This window comes from Sphaeramia orbicularis, chromosome 9 (assembly GCF_902148855.1).
Source record: "Sphaeramia orbicularis chromosome 9, fSphaOr1.1, whole genome shotgun sequence".
NCBI classification, from domain to species: domain Eukaryota; kingdom Metazoa; phylum Chordata; class Actinopteri; order Kurtiformes; family Apogonidae; genus Sphaeramia; species Sphaeramia orbicularis.
The window spans coordinates 2413958-2436952 of record NC_043965.1 but is presented as its reverse complement, the minus strand read 5'-3'; the positions used below and the strand labels follow the sequence as shown (position 1 = coordinate 2436952).

The 22995-nt window shown below is 34.2% G+C and overlaps 1 protein-coding gene across 1 annotated transcript in view; it reads right to left on the bottom strand.

Moving 5' to 3' along the window:
- Positions 1-1120: 1120 nt before the first annotated feature.
- The window catches only part of LOC115425609 (serine/threonine-protein kinase N2-like), a 29811-nt gene continuing 7936 nt past the window's right edge, over positions 1121-22995 (bottom strand). The window contains exons 5-20 of the mRNA XM_030143241.1: positions 18894-19022; positions 16677-16783; positions 14045-14188; positions 12728-12803; positions 11839-12031; positions 10037-10136; positions 9664-9716; positions 9519-9576; positions 9339-9430; positions 7885-8061; positions 7386-7448; positions 7223-7299; positions 5483-5625; positions 3884-3991; positions 2520-2600; positions 1121-1654 (exon numbers count right to left, since the gene is read on the bottom strand). Coding sequence (XP_029999101.1) covers positions 1451-1654; positions 2520-2600; positions 3884-3991; positions 5483-5625; positions 7223-7299; positions 7386-7448; positions 7885-8061; positions 9339-9430; positions 9519-9576; positions 9664-9716; positions 10037-10136; positions 11839-12031; positions 12728-12803; positions 14045-14188; positions 16677-16783; positions 18894-19022 — 1805 coding nt within the window. The 3' untranslated portion in view covers positions 1121-1450. The remainder of the gene's footprint in view (positions 1655-2519; positions 2601-3883; positions 3992-5482; positions 5626-7222; positions 7300-7385; positions 7449-7884; positions 8062-9338; positions 9431-9518; positions 9577-9663; positions 9717-10036; positions 10137-11838; positions 12032-12727; positions 12804-14044; positions 14189-16676; positions 16784-18893; positions 19023-22995) is intronic.

The window sequence follows — 22995 nt, the reverse complement described above, 5'->3', positions numbered from 1 at the left end:
TTTCTTCTTCAGTGAGATGTGAAGAAAGTAGATGGAAATTTTTATTTACAGTCTGAGCAGGAAAAATATTTTAGAAATTTAGAGGAAGAACATTTAAAATCATACTCATGGATTTAAAAAAAAAAAAAAGAGAAAGAGAGGTTATACTATGAGGCTAATGATTATACAATATATACAATGATTATACAGTTTTAGTTTCTTCTATTTGGGATTTGTAGAACTTTGATATATGTGATGTATGTACAGCAGAAAAAAACAAACATTTCAGATTAAAAACAGCTTCTATAAACCAAAGTGGTCGTATTTAGTGTGACCTCCCTTTACACTTAACGTGTCTTTAACCCTTTAGTTCAGACAAAATGAGATTTATGGCATTCATTTTCTGAGGTTTCATACCAGTAAGAAACTGAACAAAAATAAGTACAATAATTACAAATTGAAAAAATAATCAACATGAAGCAAGAATGAACAAAAATAATCAAGAAAATGAACAAAAATTACCAAAATAATCAATAAATTGAACAAAAATGAATAAAATAAGAAGCAGAATGAGTAAAAATGACCAAAATAATCAATAAATTGACAAAAAATGAATAAAATAACAAGCTGACTGAATAAAAGTGACCAAAATAATCAATAAATAGAACAAAAATGAATAAAATAACAAGCTGACGGAATAAAGATGACCAAAATAAACAATATATTTAACAAAAATGAATAAAATAACAGGCTGACTGAATAAAAATGACCAAAATAATCAATAAATTGAACAAAAACAAATAAAATAAGAAGCAGAATGAGTAAAAAGGACCAAAATAATCAATAAATTGAACAAAAATGAATAAAATAACAAGCTGACGGAATAAAAATGACCAAAATAAACAAAATATTTAACAAAAATGAATAAAATAACAAGGTGACTGGATAAAAATGACCAAAATAACCAATAAATTTAACAAAAATTAATAAAATAACAAGCAGCATGAGTAAAAATGACCAAAATAATCAGTAAAAAATAATAAGTAAAAACCATCTCTGAGGCATTTTGAAAGTAAAGATAACAATTTAAACCAAACTAACCAATCTCAGATACAAACTAACATATCCCAGACTCCTGTTAGAAAAGAAACACCTGAACTCAACATGTCCACATACTTTTGTCCAAATAGTGTATGACTTTTATGCTATGAGGCTAATGATATGTTTGAGGAGAAACTGAAGAAAGTACGGTTGTAAACACTAAAAAATAATGTATTTAAAAGGCAAAAAGAAAGGTGATAATAAGAGGAAGCTCATGTTTTTTGGCTCTGAGGTGAAAATACTTCTGATATTTGTGCCATGTTTTTGTGAATCCTTGTCGTATTCCTCTGACAAATCAAAATGTAACTTTAATTTTATGTAATAGTGACGTTGGTGACTTCCCACCCTGGTCTTCTTTTCATACAACCGTTCATCCGTGCGAAGCGCAGAAGTCGAAGTCTGCGAAGGCCGACTGCTGCTCGGCCGACAGGCTGAAGGGTTTGGACGGAGGCGACAGGATGGGCTGGAGGCGAGTGAAGTCACTGTCGAAGTTACTGACGTCCAGGGATTCTTTGATCGCCGGCAGGAACGGAGGTTTGAGCTTCTTGGCCAGAAGGGCTTCCCAGTCAATGGTCTGAAACACAGGAAGAAAGAGAGAGAGAGAGAAAAAGAGAGATGGAGAGAGAGATGGAGAGAGAGATGGAGAGAGAGCGAGAGAGACAGAGAGAGAGTGACAGAGAGAGAGTGAGAGACAGAGATAGAGAGACAAAGAGTGAGAGAGACAGACACAGAGAGACGGTGAGAGAGAGAGATAGAGATAGAAAGAAAGAGGGAGAGAGAGAGAGAAAGAGAGACAGCCATATAGATTAGATTAGATAAAATAGATAGATAGATAGATAGATAGATAGATAGATAGATAGATAGATAGATAGATAGATAGATAGATAGATAGATAGATAGATAGATAGATAGATCGATCATTCCAGGACACATGAAAAACAGGAATAGAATTTAGTAAATAAATCCAGTTGTTAAATATTCAGTCTAAATATGTAAAAAGTGCTGTGTGATATAAAAAGTAATGTGTGCATACTGTTAAAAATCTGTTTAAAGTCTGTAAAATAGTTCTAGTGTTGGATTTCCATTCCCCTGTGGGTGTTTGGTTTAGTTTAGTTTATTAGTTTATTTGACAGGGACCATGTATTAGAAACATTAAACACAGAGTAGAGATCTTGCATTTTGTATATTTGTACATTTCATGCATGAAAGGGTTAATACTAAATATTAAAAATAAAAAACAGTGGGAAATGAAGACAGTAAAAGTCACATGACAGAAAGAACTAAAAAAGATAGTCAAAGGAGGTAAGAGTTGATAAAAGACCAGAACACAAAGAACACAAAGGAAAACAAAGGACAAAGAATCGGATTAAGTACAAAAACCTACTGAGTTGAACAGGATCAGATAAATACTACAGAGTAGAAAAAAAAAAAACATTTACCTCAAAGAACTTCTCTCCTTTGAGCTCGTTTGCGTCTCGTTCTCCAGCTCCGAGTCTTTTCAGTGGGTTCTTCTTCAGTAGCTGTGAACAGATCATCATCATCACATGTACAGTTTATGAAGGTCTGTCTGAAGTGTCTCATTGGTCTGTTATCATCTGTTCACCTTCTGTTCACCTTCTGTTCACCTTCTGTTCACCTTTTACAGACAGAGGCTGAACTGGTGCAGGATCTAGTCTGATGTTACCACAGAAATCACCTTCCATTTAGTGAAAACACAGAATGTTTCTATTTAACTTCACATGCACTGAACCCTATAAAACCATTTGTATCATATTTGCTACGCCGGGTTCTGAGACCTCTATCTAATCAACAAGATGAATACTTTCCTTAAAAACCTGCTGTATGTAACTCGATATGTGTTTTCTGCCCCCTGGTGGATGATCACCCTACTGCAGACAATGGAAGGGCTTTTTTTTTGTCCTTTTTTCAGTATGGCCGCTATCATTTAATCATCCACACACTTTTTGCCAGTGTTGTGCCAAGGTATGTATCCCCGCTCAGAATTGTTTCCCATGTCCATGAGCATAATTTTGCCTTTTTACCTCATAATTATGTCTTTCTAATCTCATAATTATGAGTTTTTATCTCATAATTATGGCTTTTTATCTCATAATTATGACTTTCTAATCTCACAATTATGACATTTATTCTCATAATTTTGACTTTTTATCTGATAATTTTGACTTTTTACCTCATAATTTTGACTGTTTATCTCATAATTATGCTTTCTAATCTCACAATTTTGACATTTATTCTCATAATTTTGACTTTTTATCTATAATTTTGACTTTTTATCTCATAATTCTGACTTTCTAATCTAATAATTGTGACATTTTTTTCTCATAATTTCGACTTTTTATCTCATAATTATGACTTTATCTCATAATTATGATTTTATCTCATAATTTCGACTTTTTATCTCATAATTATGACTTTATTTCATAATTATGACTTTTTATCTCATAATTTCGAGTTTTCATTTCATAATTATAACTTTTTATCTCAGAATTATGACTTACCATGGGGACATTTTTTTTAGTGGTGGAAAGGGGCTTCCGTACATAGGAAGCCCCTTTCCACCACTAAAAAAACCCCAAAAAATATCCCCATGGTAAGTCATAATTATGAGATAAAAAGTCGAAATTATGCTCCCGCACCAGAAAGTCTTTGGTAATTTTCAAAAAGTTGCGTTAAGACGAAGATTTATATTGTTATTAATTTTTTTTTACTGTATTACTGTCTTTAATACTTGTACGACACTGATAATCAGGCAGAACGTGGACAGAAGTGAGCTGGCATTTGCCTTTTGGATGACGGCGACAGCGTCTGGAGGAAGACATCCTGGATACTGCACGTCGTCATTAACGATGCTGTCGAACACCTCCTCCTCATCCTCACCAGGGAACGGAGACTGGAGACAGGAACAGTTAAGGTCTGCTTTAGGGTTCGGTAGGTCAGGGACGTTAAACTCAGGTTAGTTCAGGTTCCACATTCAGACCAGTATGATCTAAAGTGGATCCGAACCTGTAAAATACTATTATAATAACCTATAAATAATGACAACTACAAATTTGTCTTTGTTTTAGTGCGAAAAAGTAAAATTACATGGAAATGTTCACATTAACAAACTATCCTTTCACAAAAAAAGTGAATAAGCTGCACACATATGAACAACCTGAAAGGTCTTAAGAGAAATCAGTGTAATTGTACCAATATTCTGCCTGTTATTAAATGTTTTGTGTATTTCTGGATCCACTGTGATGTGTGGAAGAGGATTAGGACCATTGGAAAAAAAAAAAAATTAAGGTCCAATATATATTTTTTTATTATTCTTCTTAGAAAAAAAGTCAGAATTCTGAAATTAAAGTCAGAATTCTGATTTTAATCATTTAACTTTTCTCAGAATAATAATCAAAAAATATATTGGACCTTAATTTTAATTTTTTTTCCTCAGTGGCCCCAATCCTCTTACGTAATTTAGAGATTATCCTTCCACAAAAAAATCTGAAAAACCTGATCAAATATGAACATCCTGAAATGTCTTAAGAGAAGTCAATGGAATTTAGCTAATATTCTGCCTGTTATTAAATGTTTTGTGTATTTGTAAATCCACTGTGATCAGTAAGTGTTAATGTACATGTGGAAATGATAAACTGAGGCAGAACATTGCTAAATTGTACTTTTTAAAAAAATAAATTTTTGGTTGTTCATGTTCACATTTTTATAGGATAGTTTGTAGATGTAAACATTTTCATGATATCCGGGTTTTTCCTCTATTTAATTAGTGCGAAAATGTTAAATTACATGAAAATGTTTACAATGATAAACTATCCCATCACAAAAAAATGTGAATAACTTGAATAACCCTAAAATTTTTAAAGAAAAATAAGTGCAATTTTAACAATATTCTGCCTCAGTTTGTCATTCACACCTGTACATTACAATTTACAGATCACAGTGGATCTACAAATACACAAAACATTTAATAACAGGCAGAATACTGGTTAAATTACACTGATTTCTTTTAAGACATTTCAGTTTGTTCATATTTGTTCAAATTATTCAGATTTTTTTGCGGAAGGATAATCTCTAAATGTACAAATTTTCATGTAATTTTACTTTTTTGCGCTAAAACAAGGAGTAAAAACTTGCAGTTGTCATTATGTATGGGTTATTATGATGGTACACATTAGAAATTACGGAACACAGTGAATCTATAAATACACAAAACATTCAGTAACAGGCATCTGGACTCCATTAACCGTCAATAACTTCTCTGTAATTTTTTCACTTTGTAAATTCATCCCGGGGGTCTGATTGGACCCTTTTTAGGGCCGGTTCTGGGCCACGGGCCACATGTTTGACACCCCTGCAGTAGATGAATGAACTGTCAAACACTGACCTCCCCCACCAGCATCTCATAGATGAGGACGCCCATCCCCCACCAGTCCACGGCCCGGGTGTAGTTGTCGTCTGTCAGGACTTCAGGTGCCAGGAACTCTGGGGTCCCGCAGAAGGTGGAGGTCCGATCCCCGTGACCCATCCCTGTACCAACGACACCGGCGCCGTTACAGCGGGTCCACAGGTTCACACGTACACCAGCATAATACGGCTTTTTTTTTGGTCCCTGTCAGTGTTTGACTGTTTTATCTGAAGGTTTGGATTCATTTTCCTGCTGTACATGTTCAAAGTTGAACTCATTTCAACAACTTTATTAACAGAAAAAAAAAAACTTTATTAACAGAAACTTTTTCAGCTCAAAACATCCAAACATCATGAATTATCATAATGTCTGTATTTTGACTGACTCTTCCATCATCAAAATGATGCGATAAAACACAATATTTATTGTGATCTTGTGGAGCAGAATTATAAAATTGTAGAAGAACAGCAACACTTGAGTAAATTCCACATAATTCAAATCAGAGCATAAACTATCTGTCCAAAAGTATGTGGACATGTTGGATTCAGGTATTTATTTTCTAACAGGGGTCTGGGATCCAAAACAATAATGACTAATGTAGAATATAGTTTTATATTGGGATAAATATCATTGCATTGGTTAGTTTGGTTAAAATATTTATCTTTGTTTCCAAAATCCCTCAGAGATGGTTTTTACTTAATTTCTCTCAACATTTATTTTTTTTTAACCGATGACTATGATTTTAAATGTTCTTCCTCTAAATTTCTAAAATATTTTTCCTGCTATGACTGTAAATAATATTTTTTTTCCACAACTAACCATCTACTTTCATCACATCTCACCGAGGAAGAAAAATCTCCCGTTAAATTTTAAGGAAATATGGATATTTTTTATCTGAAAACAGCATAAACAGGACATCTTACAGCTGTAGACATGATGCGTCCCAATACTTATGTCAATATAGTTTATCAACTATATTTGTTATATTTTGGTCATTTTTGTTCAATTTATTGACTATTTGGTTCATTTTTGCTATTTTTTTTTTTTTTTTTTTTAATTCAATTTGTGGATTTTTTTGGGTTTTTTTGCTAATTTTGTTGATTATTTTGTTATTTTTGCTAACTTTGTTGATTATTTTGTTCAATTTTGCTCATTTTCTTGATTATTTTATTCAATTTACTGATTATTTTTAGTAATTTATATTCATTTTGTTGATTATTTTGTTCAAAAGATATATTGATGTTTATAAATATTTTTTTTTAGAAATTTTGATACTTGAGAAATTAATTAAGTAGGTGGTTAGTTGTGGTAGAAAATTATTATTTGCAGTCAGAGCAGGAAAAAATATTTTAGAAATTTAGAGGAAGAACATCTAAAGTCATAGTCATGGATAAGAAAAAAAACAATCAGTGTTGAGAGAAATTAAATCCAAACCATGTCTGAGTCATTTTGGAAGCAAAGATAACAATTTAAACCAAACTACCCAATGCAATGATGTTTATCTCATAATATAAAACTATATCCTGACATTAGTCATTATTGTTTTGTATCCCAGACCCCTGTTAGAAAAGAAACACCTGAATTCAACGCATACTTTTGTCCATATAGTGTATTTAGTTACATCCCACCACTGTTATTACTGCACTAAACAGAGGCATCTTAAGGGGAAATATTCAGAGTTAAAACATTGTATATTCATCAGATGCTGACATGATTCACCTTCTTTACAAAGTCCGAAGTCTGTGATTTTGACGAATCCATCCGCATCCATCAGCAGGTTGTCCAGCTTCAGGTCTCTGGGTAAAACACACACACTTTATATATTTTACGCTGGATTCTGCGCTGAGTTTTCAGTCACATGACATCGTTGAGTCTAACTTACCGATAGATGATTTTATTCAGATGAAGGAACTCTAAACCCAGCAGGACACAAGCAGAATAAAACCTAGAAATGACAAAAAAACATTTTATGTGGAATAATGAAAAACCACACAAAAAAATTTTCTGCATTAAAAATATGCTTTTTTTTACATGACAAACATGGCATTTAAAGGGTTAAAAATATGACAGTAAGTATTTGGTATTTTTGTTTATGGCTCAAGTACAAAAAAAAAGGTAAAAACAAACTAAAAAATATTTGACATTATTTCGGCACTGCACAGATTATGCCCTTTTTGTGGTTAGAAGAAGCTCTGTGGGCAGAATACTGAAGGGTCAATCGATTATTGAACTAGTTCTTTTTGATCAACTAGTCAGTTAGCCTTAAGTTTAATCTACTTCTGCTCTGTTTCTTCCATGTTCAGGGGTGTTAACTCCGACATCTTGGTTCCTGTCCACAGTTGCTGTATTGGTAGTTTGAAGAACACGTCCTAGAGTCTTACCTGGTCTGGGCCTCGGTGAAGACGTCGTTGTGGATGTGGATCATCAGGTCTCCACCCGGTAAGTACTCCATGACGAAGCAGACGTGGTCGCTGGTCTGGAAGCAGCCGTGGAGGTTGACCAGGAACGGATGTCTGGAGGCGTTGATCATCTCAAAGATCCTTTTCTCGCTCATGAGGCTGCAGAGTGAACACATAGACTTCATACATGTGTCTGTTTTATGAACCCTTAAATGTACGAGTGTCTGGACCAGGGGTCAGCAACGTTTACAAGCTAAAGAGCCATTTTTGTCTCGAAAAAAGAAAGAAATCAGACTGGAGCCATGAAAAAAAATATTTTAACCCATTTACATTTTACCATGAGGTGGCTGCTCTGCCGCGATAGTTTGCTATTTAACTTTGTATTTCCATAACAATAATGCAAAGTCTGGTGCCTTTTTGAAATTGTACAGTGACAAGAATGAAAGCATTCAAGATTTGTACAGTTTTTTTTTAAATGCTGGACACTATTTCCAAAACATAATTATGTTGTGTAACAAAGAAAAAGCTCAACTTTCATGTATAGTGGCTTTCTTACAAACTACGAACAAATGCAATATTGAGCATCTTTGTATTGAATTGGGCAAGAAAATAATCCATTTTGGTTTTTATGCCGTCAAAATGAATTTATTCCATGTAAAGCCTGTACATTTTTGCAGATGGACAAAGTTACAATAGATTTAGGCGTACAACAATGTTAAAAAGTAATTACTCACTCAGTGATTCAGTTCATTTCAAATTGTTGCTTATGTTTTTAGACCAGAGGAGCCATAGGGAGATGCTAAAGAGCCACATGTGGTCCCAGAGCCACAGGGTGCCCACCCCTGGTCTGGACCCTCCACTGGTCCATAAATGGGTCAAAATGACCTGGGTTAAAACCAGTGTGTTTTTATGACATTTTTGTCGTTTTGTCATGTTAAGAATAATCATTTGTATTATATTTTAGTCCATAAAAGAATGACTTCATGTTTGATTTTTTTTTTTTTTTTTTACTATTTTGAAAATTTGAAAAGCAAAATACATCGTCTGTAATATATATTATATAACACCAATAGAACAATGCCAGCATCCATTTAGTGAGTGAGTCCTTTGGTTTTTGCTGTAAATGAATCAAAGGTTCAGATGTAATTCTATTGTAAATGAATGTGGCTCATTTGGACCCACCTATGAAAGCTTAGGGTAGTAAAACAAAAACTACAATTAGATAAAATCTATAAAAGGTAAGTCAAAACTTTTTATGTAATTATATCAATATTACGTTTTTGGAGGAATACCTGGAATATGAAATAAGAACAACTTTTCATTACAAAGATATTACAATTTTGACCCACTTATGCATCTAAGGGCAAAGGAGGCTTTTACTGTTTATTTATATAGTTTTTCGCAGCCACTTTTAATTTTCTAAAAAGTTGACTGACCTGTCAACTTCATCACGAGTCACTATGTCTCTCTTCTTCAAGGCTTTGATGGCATAAAGCTTTGCTGTTTTCTTAAACTCAGCCAGCAGGACCTGCATGAAAAACACGTTTACAACATTTACAACTAGCGCTGATGACAAAAAAACACAAGAAAATTTAAGAAAAGTCTAAACCTGTTACCTTCCCAAAGTGGCCTCTGCCCAGAACTGAAATGTATCTGAAGTCTTCCATCTGCATCCTTACAGAAAAGACCACAGTTAGAAACAGGAGTCTGTGCTTCATTGGATTCATTGTGTACATTTTGTGTGAGAGGAGTGGTTTGTACTTCAGAGCAGATACAGGCTGATCCTCACTTCCATCTGTGCTGTTCATGGACGACTGAAACAGAAACAGATTTACCTTTTCAGACACTTGTATCATAAAAGTGAATTACCATCAGAAGAAAAGCTCATTTATCTTAAGAGTTTGTCCGTGTTTTACTTAAATGTTATTTTGTCACTCTGGTAATTTAATAATACAACATGGAATGGGACAGGAATCCTTCTGTGTATTTTACATGTAATGATTCAAGTTCTAATACATTTGTGCCAACAAACTTAAAGTAAATATCCACCCCTAAAGAATAATTAATTTAACATTTAAGAATTTAGACATGTGTTTGTGTTAAAATCCCTGTCAGTAAATATAGGCGTATGCACCATGTTTTGTTGCAGTTCAGGCACAGATGATGTTTCCCTGTTGAGGCCGGTTGGAGGCGGTGGATCTTCTGTGATGCTGAGTCTGATCACTGGAGCATCACTGCAAAAACAAGCTTCTGTCAGTAAGTTTTATTTCCTTTATATTTATAATGTTTACGGGCTAAAAACTCATATTTGTTTAACCTGTTTTACCTTCTGGTATCCAGAGGAGCATTTTATTAACACTTTGCACTTCATGTTCTACAAAGGTCATATTATTTTTAATTCCTTTTAGGTCAGAATTCAAAAGTTATTAATTTTTGCATGATTTTTTAAAATTCTGACCCATCCACTAAAATCATCACGTTATAAACAATGTTAAATTCCTACACTAACACCCTTCTACCAAATGAGTACAAAATGCACATTGACATATTTTAGCATTTCACATTTGACCTAGCATAAAAAATAATACTGTATATGAACCAATGTTGGCGTTAATCACTGACCTGACAGGATGAAAAAAATAAAAAATAAATAATCCAATTTATGTAGAATATTTGTTTACATTAAAAACATGGCATTTAAAGGATTAAAATATGATAGTTATTGAGTATTTGGTATTTTTGTTTATGGCTCAAGTTAATGAAATACCAAAAAAGTTGTTAAAAGAAAAAAAAAGTTAAAAACAGACTGTATGAAAACATTTTTGAAATTACTTTGACACTGATTATGCACTTTTGGTGATTAGAAGGACCTCTAAGGACAGGATACTAGAGGGATAAACCCTGGTCCATTTGTTTCCAGTCGGAATCATTTCAATGTGACACAAACCAATAGATTAGCATCGATAATAAAGGCTTCATTCATATAAAACCAGGTTATGATGAAAAAACAATAAAGATAAGACAATGTTCATCATCATCTCTTCATAATGTTCCTTTATTTTTTGCTTTTCTTTGTCTTGTTCAGTGAGTTTTATCAGTAAAATAATCCTTGTACTGCTGGATCTGCTTAGTGTTAGCTTTGTGCTGTTATCTTAGCACTGTTAACTTAGCGCTGTTAGCTTAGCACTGTTATCTTAGCACTGCAGAGTTCATTTCATTGGTCTGTTTTATTTAATTATTCCTGTCGTATGCTGGTCTCAGACTGTTAGACTGGTTTACAGATTTAACCGTTTAAGCACTGGTTATCTGACTTGTGTTGTGTTTTGTGACAGTTGGTTTTATTGAGTTTTTATCTGACGTTCTTCTAGTTACGTGTACAGTTTGTGTATATTCCGGCAACTGTCATTTATGCCTCAAATTATAATTTCTACATGTGCATGACAGATTACAAAGACACAAATCATTTAGTAACAGGCAGAATATTGATAAAATTACACTTAATTTTCTTTAGACATTTCAGGTTGTTCATATTTGTTCAAGTTATTCACATTTTTTTGTTAAAGGATAGTTTGTTAATGTAGATATTTTTGGAATTTAATGTTATTTTTCCACAATAAAGCAAAGAGAAAAATTTGGAGTTGTTATTATTTACAGGCATAATGTAATATTTTTTTCACATTAAATCAAAGTAAAATTTCGAGTCATTATTTATAGATTATATATGTTATTATATGTGGAATCTGAATTAAAACCAGTTCGACACCTTTGACTGTTAATATCTTCAGTGTAATTTTTGCACTTTGTAAATTCATCCCGTGGACCAGATTGGACCCTTTGGTGGGTAAGTTTTGGCCCACGAGCCGCATGTTTGACACCCCTGGTTTAAAAGTGAAGGATTCACTGATGCCAGACATAAACGTGGTGTTTATGTGAGACCTTGGCAGTGGCGTCGGGGTCTGAGGCTCCTTGTCGGGGGGTCGGGGGCAGTTGTTGGTCACCAGGTCGGGGGTGGTGCAGAGGGAGGAGCTGAAGGTGCTGAAGGAGCTGTAACGAGGCAGGATGCTCATCATCAGGTGACCCCACGTGGCAAAGTTCATGTTCATCTGAGCCGCTCGCAGGAAGTTCTTCCCTGAAACGAATCGACCAAAACCAGACGGTACAAGTGGTCGATGTGAGTGAATCTGCGTACAACAGGGTTATTCAAAGATGAAAAGTAAAACTAGCAGCAGAAAAACATGAAAGCTAAAGCTAGAGTGCAACATAAACAAAAATGAAGCTCAGTCGCTGGTTAAATCAGTTACTGTGTAAATCATATTCGATGTTTTCAGCTTCTGTAAATTCTAGTTTTCTTAATAATACCTGGAAAACCATAAACTAAGAGTAAAGCTACATAAAAAGGCAAGTAAAACAATCAATAAAAGCAAAAATAAGACTACTTATGCACAAACAGGAGTATCAGCACCGCACTGAGGATGAAAATATTCTGGTATTTTGATAAAACAAGTGATGGTGACATGAAAATAAAGAAGAAACTGCACGAGTGACAACGTCTGACAAAGGTCTAATATTACAAAATTCCCCGCTGACATAAATGCAGCATTTTGAGTTTGACATCTTCTGTTTCCAGTTGATGAAAAGAGTTTTATTTACTATTTCAAATTGATCGTTTTCCAACTTTATTTCTCAAAATTATTATTCATTTATTCTTCTAACATTTGATTTTTTCTCCTCGGTGGAGCACTACCATTCACAACCAAAACCAAACTGAAAGAATGGAAAAATAAGAAACTTTCCAAAATTTCCAAACTACAGAACTGCCGTGTACCTCTCTCTTTGGTGAAGATGCATCTCTGACGTCTTAGTTTCGGCTGCCGCTCGACAACAGTGTCCATGAAATGAAGCTGGAAAATCAGATTATGAACAAATCAACATCACAACAACATTATTATTAGTAGTAGTAGTAGTATTTACGAATAATTATATGAAAATATAAAAACCAATACATATTGGCTCTTTTCACTCTAAACCAGGGGTGTCAAACATGCGGCCCATGGGCCAAAACCAGCCCGCCAAAGGGTCCAATCTGGTCCACGGGATGAATTTACAAAGTGCAAAAATCAATGATGTCGAACTCGTTTTAGTTCAGGTACCACATACAGACCAATGTGATCTCATTTAAAATAAAAACATAATAACCTATAAATAATGAAACAAAATTTTCTTCTTGGTTGAATGTGAAAATAATCTTACATTATGCCTGTTAATAATGACAACTCCAAATTTTTCTCTTTGTTTTAGTGCAAAAAAATGACATTAAATTAAGAAAATATTGACATAAATAAATTATCCTTAAAGAGCTCATATTTGTCTAAACCCACTTTTCTTAGTCTGTGGTTCATTTATTTGAGTATTTGGACCCTAACAGTTCATACAGTTTGAATTTGAACCCTCCAGCTGCTGCAAAACTATCTTTATCTTCATTTGGGCAAAAATTGAGTGGATTTCTACAACCTGTTTGAATTCCTGCTTAATTTGTTACGTTTTATAACAAGTTACGTCATGACATTTGCACATATAAGGTAACCCTAACCCTATAGGGTTAAAGATGGACCTATGGAGTTGAATTAATGAAGAATTCAGACCCAAGCAGAGCATTTACAGTTTATGGAGACCACAGAGAAATGTGGGAAAATGAAGAATTCCATTTAAAAAAGCACAATATCACTCCTTGAACAATAAAATGTGAATAACCTGAAAAAATATGAACAACCTGAAATGTCTAAAGAAAATTAAGTTCGGTTTTACCAATATTCTGCCTGTTATTAAATGTTTTATGCCTTTGTAGATCTGATGTTGAGGCATAATATTGTTAAAAGTGCACTGATTTTTCTCAAGAAATTAAATTTTTTCCAGTTTATTCACACGTTTTATTTGGATAGTTTGCAAATGTACATATTTTTATAACTTAATGTTATTTTTTTGCACTAAAACAAAGAGAAAATTTGGAGTTATTGTTATTTCTAGATTATTATGTTATTATTTTACTGGTTCTGATCCACTTTCGATCAAACTGGGCTGAATGTGGAATCTGAATAAAATAAATTTGACGCCTCTGCTCTAAACGATGCTAATCTCCAGGTACCTTGGCGTAGAGGAGGCCCTGTGGTTCCAGACTTAAACCCTGACTGAGGTTCGGGTTGTCCATCATCTCCTCCAGTCGCAGGAACTTCACCGCACATATTGCGCTCTGAGCCCGACAGAAAACGGCCACTTCCAGCTCTCGAGACTGTCAGCAGAAAAACAAAACCATGTGAGTACAAACGGCAACTTATGTTCCTTTAATGAATGCCTTTGAATCTCAAAAGTTAGATTTCATTCCATCACCATAGTCTCTTTTTTTTTCTTTCTTGTTTTAAGTCTGTCACGTGGCCACTTCCATCTGTTTTCAGTTTCATACACACCTGTTCACAGATGTCATAAACCTCTATCAATGCAGGACACAAATAACACCAGTAAAATGGTAAAACAGCCAATGTTTTACTGTTATATCCTCTTGATACCCAGTAATGTGTTTTTGTCCTCTGTTGGGGACAAGAGTTTCACAGCTTTACTTTAAAAACAGAACAAAAACACCCTCCACTGCAAAGGACATTCCATAAACGTGTATTAAAAAAATCTGTTGCATCATGGTGTTTCCAATCAAGACAATTATTTAATGTAAAAAAGCCAAAACTTTTACTTTCCTAGACCTCAGGAGGATATTGATGATTTTGACCTGAACTTTATGGCCACCTGCTGGTCAAACACAGAACTACAACAACAACACCAGTGTAGATACAACCCCCTGTACAACAGCTCCCCCTGCTGTCCACTGAAAGGAACTGGCTCTGATAAGATAAGATAAGATAAGATAAGATAAGATAAGATAAGATAAGATAAGATAAGATAAGATAGGACTTTATTTATTCCACTGTGGAGAAATGTCACAGTTAACAGCAGCAACAAACAACAGGCAAGTGCAGAGGAAAGGATAGGTAGAAAAACAACAAACGAGTGAAAAATGAAAATGAGACATTTGGTATTATGTAAATACTTATATAAATATAGAATTTGAATTAAAGGTAAATATTATTTACATATTCATCTTATAGTATCGTATTTTATCTATGTAGTTTTACTGTTGCTCCATGTTTGAAGGACTGCATTACATACAGTCGTGGAAAAAATTATTAGACCATCAAAAGTCATCAAAAACAATGGTTATGCAGTCCAGTGCTAACTCCTGTGTGTATCATGTGACTAAAACAGACAGAAAAGAAAGCATGCAATGTCTAAAAGCACTGTTTTTGGCAGTACAATGACATACATACTGATGTAAGAACTGAAGTGATTTTGGTTTTTATCAAGAAAACATGTTAAATGGATAGATATCAGCTCTTAAATTAAACTACTATGAGCTATTTTTGTTGTTATCATTATATTTGTCCAAACAAATGGACCTTTAGTTGGACCAGGCATTAAAATGAACAAGAAACTGAAGGAAACAAGGGGTGGTCTAATAATTTTTTCCACAACTGTACATCTGCTCAGTGATTTCAGTCCGATTTCAGCTCTCAGATTGTTAAAGGTTTCCCAAGTGGACCAGATCTGATAAGGCCTTTCACCAGGTTAATGTCAATTACCTACAGAGCAGGGTGTCCACATGCTAAAACTGATAAGACATTCATTTAATGAGAAGAAATGAGATTATTTAACTTTATTACGTCTGCATGTCTCTGTGAGATTCAGTAGAACAGGGCACTGATTTCAAGGAAAAACGGAAAGCAGTAAAATGTTTCAATCTGATCTAATTGCATTTATTTACACACCGTAGTAATGTCAAAATATTTTTCATACAAATTGTTTTTAACTTTTTAATATTTATTTGTATTTCATCAACTTGAGCCATAAACGAATATAGCAAATACTCATTAATTGTCATATTTTTAACCCTTTAAATGTCATGTTTGTAAAGGAAACAAATCATATTTTTGGACAAAAAAAACACTATACAAAATAAAAACTGGATTACCAATTTTCAATTGTTTTCACCCTGTCATATGTCAATGATTAACAACAACATTGGTTCACATACGTAATTATTTTTGGTTCTAGGTCAAATGTTAAATGCTAAAATGTGCCAGTGTGCATTTTGTACTCACTTGGTATAAGGGTGTTAGTGTAGGAATTTAACCCTATTTACAAGGATTTTAGTGGATGGGTTAGAATTTTAAAAATCATGCAAAATTCAACAACTTTTTGACCTAATTTGACCTGAATTTTGACCTAAAACAAATTATGAAAAATAATATGACCTTTAATAACATGAAGTACAAAGTGTGCATAATATGCTCCCCCAGATACCAGCAGGTTAATGTTGATTATGCTGTTGGGTGTCCACTTCATATCCAAGAAGGACATTTCATCTATGATCCTGTTTCTTTCAGGATCCGCAGGACTGTGTTCCTAAATAAATCATCTTATTTTGATACAGAATAATATCAAGGTGTGGATCAGAGAAAGATGAGAGTTTATGGAATTTAATTTGCATTTGTTTGGTGTAAAAAGTCTCGGGGTAGTTGAAGAAAATGTAAGCGGTGTTGTGACTGCCCCCCCCTGCTTTAAAACACATGTATGAGGTAGAGTTCGGTCGTTTCCCGACTGGAAAAGGAGTGATTTCAGTTGGTTTAATGTGGACAGACACTCAGAAGGAGGTTTGGTGTAGCCGGTCTCACCCGCTCCAGCTGAATGCAGAAGGTCTGATCCCAGGTCAGTTTTCCGACGGCTGCCCAGTGAGTCCTCCCCACCACTCTGCTGTCCAGACGGAGGACAGCGCTGACCTCTGCAACAGGACGCAAACAAACACTGAATGAAAACCAACAACGTACAAAATTAAATCACATCAGACACCTCTGTGATGGCATCAGATCAGTCACACTCTGGATTATTTTTCTTTTTTCACTCTTAACCCTTTCATGCATGACGTCCATGTTTGTCGACACAGTTTAACTCACTTTCCAAAGGGTTGTAAAGGCAGTATTCTCCATAGCTGGGTCTTAGGAGGTTAACTTTATGAGATCACAAAGCAGTCCACATTCTAAAACTCAGATGATCTTTTTGTTCATTGTATTGCTTAGGATCTATAGAGACTGCCCCCATGTGGTTTGATTTTCTGTCCACATTTGTGAACAAGAGTTTCACAGCTTTATACAAAAAAAAACCCAAAACAAAACTGTCCACTGCAAAAGACTTTCCATAAAAATAAAAAAAAAAAAAACATCTGAAAAAAACTGTTGCATCATAATGTTTCAAATATAGGCAACTATTTAATTTAAAAAAAAACCAAACTTGTACTTTCCTAGGTCGCCGGAGGTTAAATATCTTCTTAATAAAAATGCATATTTTAAAAAATTCAAAATACAATTCAACTTTAGCCTAATTTTGAGTCATAAAATCAATCTAAAAAAAAAAAAAATCTAGATGCCTGTTTTTCATAAGTCATGCATGAAAGGGTTAAAACCTCAGTTTTTTAAGCAAACCAAAAAATTCTCAAAAAGTAAAACAAACAAGACAAAAAAATACAGCACTGACTGAACCAAAAACAAAGCAGGTGCGTAAATAAATGTTACCTGTGGTATAACCAAAGAAAGAACTAAGACATGAAATACTGCGGTATTATAATGAAAAATATATTCATACATGTTACACAATACGTATCTATGAATCTGTAAATATAGGTTTTTATTCAAGATGAACTGTTGGACACTAGATTTTCCCGTCCTCTTCAAAGCCTGTGAGATTAGCCCAAAGCTTAGTCTTTACCATCAGAGTGTTTAGAATAAATATCTGTGAAGTTCTGCCAAAGATGCCAATGTTTTGGTTTGTAGAGATATGAAGTGAGTTTATTTCCAGTGACGGGAATTAATGTGACCACTAGAGGGAGTAGGGAGTCACTCTGAGGAAATCTAACACCACGGGGCATCAGAAAGTGACCAGATGGGATGAGAACCATTAAGAAACAACGTTTAGAATCAAAGAAAGTGAGTCAGTGATAAGAACTAGAAGTACTGTTGTTGTTTTCTCCACTGGACTCAGCTGTAAATGTATAGAATGGAGTTTGATGGTTAAATGTCAGCGTTTCTTCTACATGAGTGAATTTGATTCGGAGGCTTCTGAAGGTATAAAGTTATTATGGGATGTTCTTATCTTTGCTGGTCAGACTAAACTGTGACAGTTCTGACTTTGTTTGTTGGATTCAAACAGATCTTTAGTTCAGTTACTGACGACACAAACCGAACAGAAAACAGAGGTGATCAGTGGTTTTACTGTGGCTGTTTTCAGTCTAGAAACAGAGCTAACAGAGCTAAGCTAACAGAGATCAAATGTAAACTATCAGCTGATGCAACACATAAAGTAACAATGAGGAACCAATGAGCTTCAGTGATAAATACAGTCTGTGGATACATAGGGTTGGTTCATTGCTGCTTTTGGTTTTAAGTGTGTTCTGGTACCAGACTGACCCCTACTGGTCAGAGCTGGAATAATTACACCACATAGAGCTACTTGAACCTTTTTCTATTTTTCAATGCTCTTCTAAATTTTTTATTTTTTTTTAACCTTTATTTAACCAGGAAGTCCCACTGAGATTAGGAATCTCTTGCAAGGGAGACCTGGCCAAGGTAGCAGCCATTCAAAGTCCAAACAACATAAAACACATACATGATCCACAATTAACAATAAAACACAATAACAACTCTTCAACCATAATGGCATCAAGAAAAACAGTGACATTACTTCTTCATTTTATAAACACATTTAGTGTTTTATGATAAAAATTATGCTTTTCATTGAAACAATTTAAAATTTTTTGCAGACGGACCTCTGGAGTCGACCACAATCTTTAAAAAATGCTGGAACTCAAACAACACCTAAAACTGAAAACCCAGACGTACCAGAGGGACTGTCTGTCCTGTCGGTGGAAGGTGAACCATCTCCAGTGGGATTCAGGTGAGTTTCCTGACCTGAATTTGTCAGTGGTTTCAGCAAATCCTCACATCCCAGAAGTCGGACTTCAAGTTTGCCTGAAAAATAATGAACAATACTTAAAATTCTTGAAGCATTTCCCCTTTACTTAATTGTTAGGATTCTGAAGTCTGTTTTTCAAACTAATCACCTGTAACCTGATTTATTTATTTGTCTGTCCTGTAGCGCTTCACTGTCAACTTAACCCATAAGGACCCAGTGCTACTTTTGTGGTGATTCCAAAAATTTTTTCTCTATATTTAACTTTTTGTGATTTATGACCATTTATTATATAATATTGTTCTCTGTAGTTTGCATTTTTTTCAGTAAAAATCATTTCTTTTCCAATATTTAATTCACTGATCATATAGATGTTCACAAAAGCTCAGATTAAAGTTTAGAGTTATTATATCAAAACAGACAAAACTGAAAAAAAGTGACATTTTCAAGAAATATATCAATAGCTGAATAGAAACCCAGTGTGTCCATCCACTGTCATTGATCCAACTCCATGGGTTTTACTAGTGAATTAATGTTGTAGTAGATGATGGTGTTTATACAGTAACTACGTAGCCTCTGAACGTCCAAATGGGTCATATCTGATGATCATGAAAAGAAGACAAACTGCATGTCACCTCATTTATTTCTATGTATTGATAGGATTAGTGGATCAACAGGTATTAAACAGTTTAGATCAGTAGATGGTTTTGGACGACAGTGGATGTTTCGGTCTTTATGGGTTAAAACGATCACAAACGCAGCACTGAGCAACATGTTTCTTCTTTAGTGGCTCAGAGGCAATGAAACAACCCAAAACACTTCATCCTGCAGACAGTATTGTCTTTGTATCTATAACCTGATTTATCTTATTGGTCTGTAATGTTACTCATGAAGGAAAATTTAACAAAAGTTTTATTTTTAAGTACTGCATTCATGTCCAGATAAGTACAAAGGCACATATTTACATAATTTCACTTTGAACTTTGATTTCAACAACGTTCAGCTTGTGTTTAGCAAATTACATTGTCTTATCAACAGTAATTTAATTGAGTATCCTCAAACAAAAGTAGATTGTGTTGCTTTCTAAGTCACTGAACCTCGTCGTTGGTGATGTTTCTTCTATACAAAACAAAAGGAAACACTAGGTTTTAAAGGGCTCATGTTTCTCTAAACCCACTTTTATTAGTCTTTGGTTTAGTTATTTGTGTATTTGGACCCTAATAGTTCATACAGTTTGAATTTGAACCCTCCAGGTGCTGCAAAACTATCTTTATATTCACTCCAGCAAAAACTGAGTGGATTTCTACAACCTAAAGACTTCAAACCCCAGCATAGCATTTACAGTTTATGCAGACCACAGGGAAATGTTTGAAAATGCATAATTCCGTTCAAAAAAAGCAAAGTGTCACTCCTTTAACAAATCATTTCTAACATCTAACACAGACCATCTAAAGAGTTCAAGTTCAAGAGTTTTTACTGTCATATGCATAGCAAAACAGGTAGTTAAACCAGGGGTCTGGGGGCCAAATGCGTCCCGCCAAAGGTTCCAATCCGGCCCATGGGATGAATTTGCAAAGTGCAAAAATTCCAGTCAAGGCTGTTGAACTCATTTTACTTCAGGTTCCCCATACAGACCAATATTATCTACAGTCAAATAATAACAGCAGAAAAACCTACAGGAAATAATGACTGTAGTTTCTTCTCAGTTTGATGTAAAAAAAAAAAAAAATTACATTATGTCTATAAATAATGATAACTTCAAATTTCTGTCTTTGTGCTAGTGCAAAAAAATAACATTAAATTATAAAAAAATTTACAGTTACAAACTATCCTGTAACAATAAAATGTGAATAACCTGAACAAATATGAACAACCAGAAATGTCTAAAGAAAATTAAACACAATTTTAAGTGTTTAGTGTCTTTGTCGATCCGATCCATAATGTACATGTATAAATGATAAGTTGAGGGATAATATTGTTAAAATTGCACTTATTTTTCTTAAGAAGTTTCAGTTTTTTCAGGTTATTCACATCTTTTTTGTTTGGATAGTTCATAAAAGTAAGTATTTTCATCATTTAATGTTTTTTTTTTTTTGCACTAAAACATAGACAAAAATTTGGAGTTGTCATTATGTATAGATTATTATGCTATTATTTTACTGATGTGGCCCACTGGAGATCAAATCGGGCTGAATGTGGAACCTGAAAGAAAATGAGTTTGAGAGCCATGATCTATGTCGAGTGGATAACAGCTGTAAAAAGTCACTTTTCTGGTTGGGAAAGTGACTTCAATGTTGTATTTTGGAGTCTTTTGCTTAAAATCTAGAAGAAGAAACATGTCACCAAGTGCAAAAACAATTTAGCAAATCACACATTCCACTTTGCTTTAAGGATAAATGTTGTTGAAAAGACAGTGAAACTTGCCAAACACAAACTGATAGTGATTTTAAACACTTTGCTGAACCTAAAAGCATGTAAGAATGTGCTTTTCTACAAATCTGGAAACCACAGTGAAGGCAGTGCTTGAAAATAAAACCTTTCATTTGCCCGAGTGAATAAATTTCCCAGACTGGAGCCTCTAATCAGAGCTGTCTGAAGCTGCACACCAAGCTTTCACATCCACTTCTCCTTCAGCTGAGGTGCAGATTTCACAGCGCTGACACTCGTTCTCATTATACGCTGCCAACGGAGCAACTCCAGGATTTGTCTCTTCGTTACATCATCAAAAGGCAGACGCTGGCTTACAGTTGAACCGTCCGAAAGCAGGAGATTACACGTCCCGATTATCCTCAGCCAGAGGTCAGCGTATGCTACACTGTGTTCATGTCTGTGAACAGCTGCACGTTCCACCAAAAGAATAGTTCCAGTGTCCCTGTACGTCAGTGTCATGTTCTATGTGAATCAATCCCCAGGTGAATGTGTGAGGTTGTCAGGTTCATGTTCTATGTTCCAGTCCTGTGGTCTGGAAGCAGATCAGTCTAACAATAGAAGTGGGCGGGACTTTCACTGGAGAACTCAACTCATTCAATCACAGTCCATATATGACTTTTATCAGTGATCAATAGGAACTAGACTGATATCTGGAACCATTTACATGTTAGAAACCATCACAATATGGACCATTATAATGTTAGAGTTTTCTTCCTCAGTGAGATGTGAAAAAAGTAGATGGTTAATTGTGATAGAAAATTATTATTCACAGTCAGAGCATGAAAAATATTTTATAAATTTAGAGGTAGAACATTTAAAATCAGTCATGGATAAAAAACATTTTAAAAATCAGTGTTGAGAGAAATTAAGTAAAAACCATCTCTGAGTCATTTTGGAAACAAAGATAACAGTTTAAACCAAACTAACCAATGCAATGATATTTATCCAAATATAAAACTATATTCTAACATTAGTCATTATTGTTTTGTATCCCAGACCCCTGTTAGAAAACAAACACTTGAATTCAACGTGTCCACATACTTGTGTCCATTTGTGTATGAGTTAAGTAATCATGCTATGAGGCAAACAATAAGTGGGCCAAAGTGACCCACTGGGGTTATGTTATTGTCATATCTTTGTAATGAAAAGTTGTTATTAGTTCATATTACTGGTAGTCCTCATAAAACATGTCAGTGACATGATATCATTTAAATTTTATCTAGATTTGATCTAATTGTAGTTTTTGTATTACTACCCCAACCTTCTGTATTTGGGTCAAAATGACCCACATTCATTTACAACAGAATTACACCTGAACCTTTGATTCATTTACAGCAAAAACCAAAGGACTCACTCACTAATGGATGTGAACATTGTTCTCTTACTGTTAAATACTATGTATTACATATTATATCATATATACAGTATAATTTGCTTTTCGACTTTTCAAAATATTTTTTAAACATTTTCTAATTGTTTAAAAAAAAAAAAAAAAAAAAATATATATATATATATATATATATATATATACATACATACACACACACACACACACACACATATATATATATATATATATATATATATGTAAGGGTAGAGACT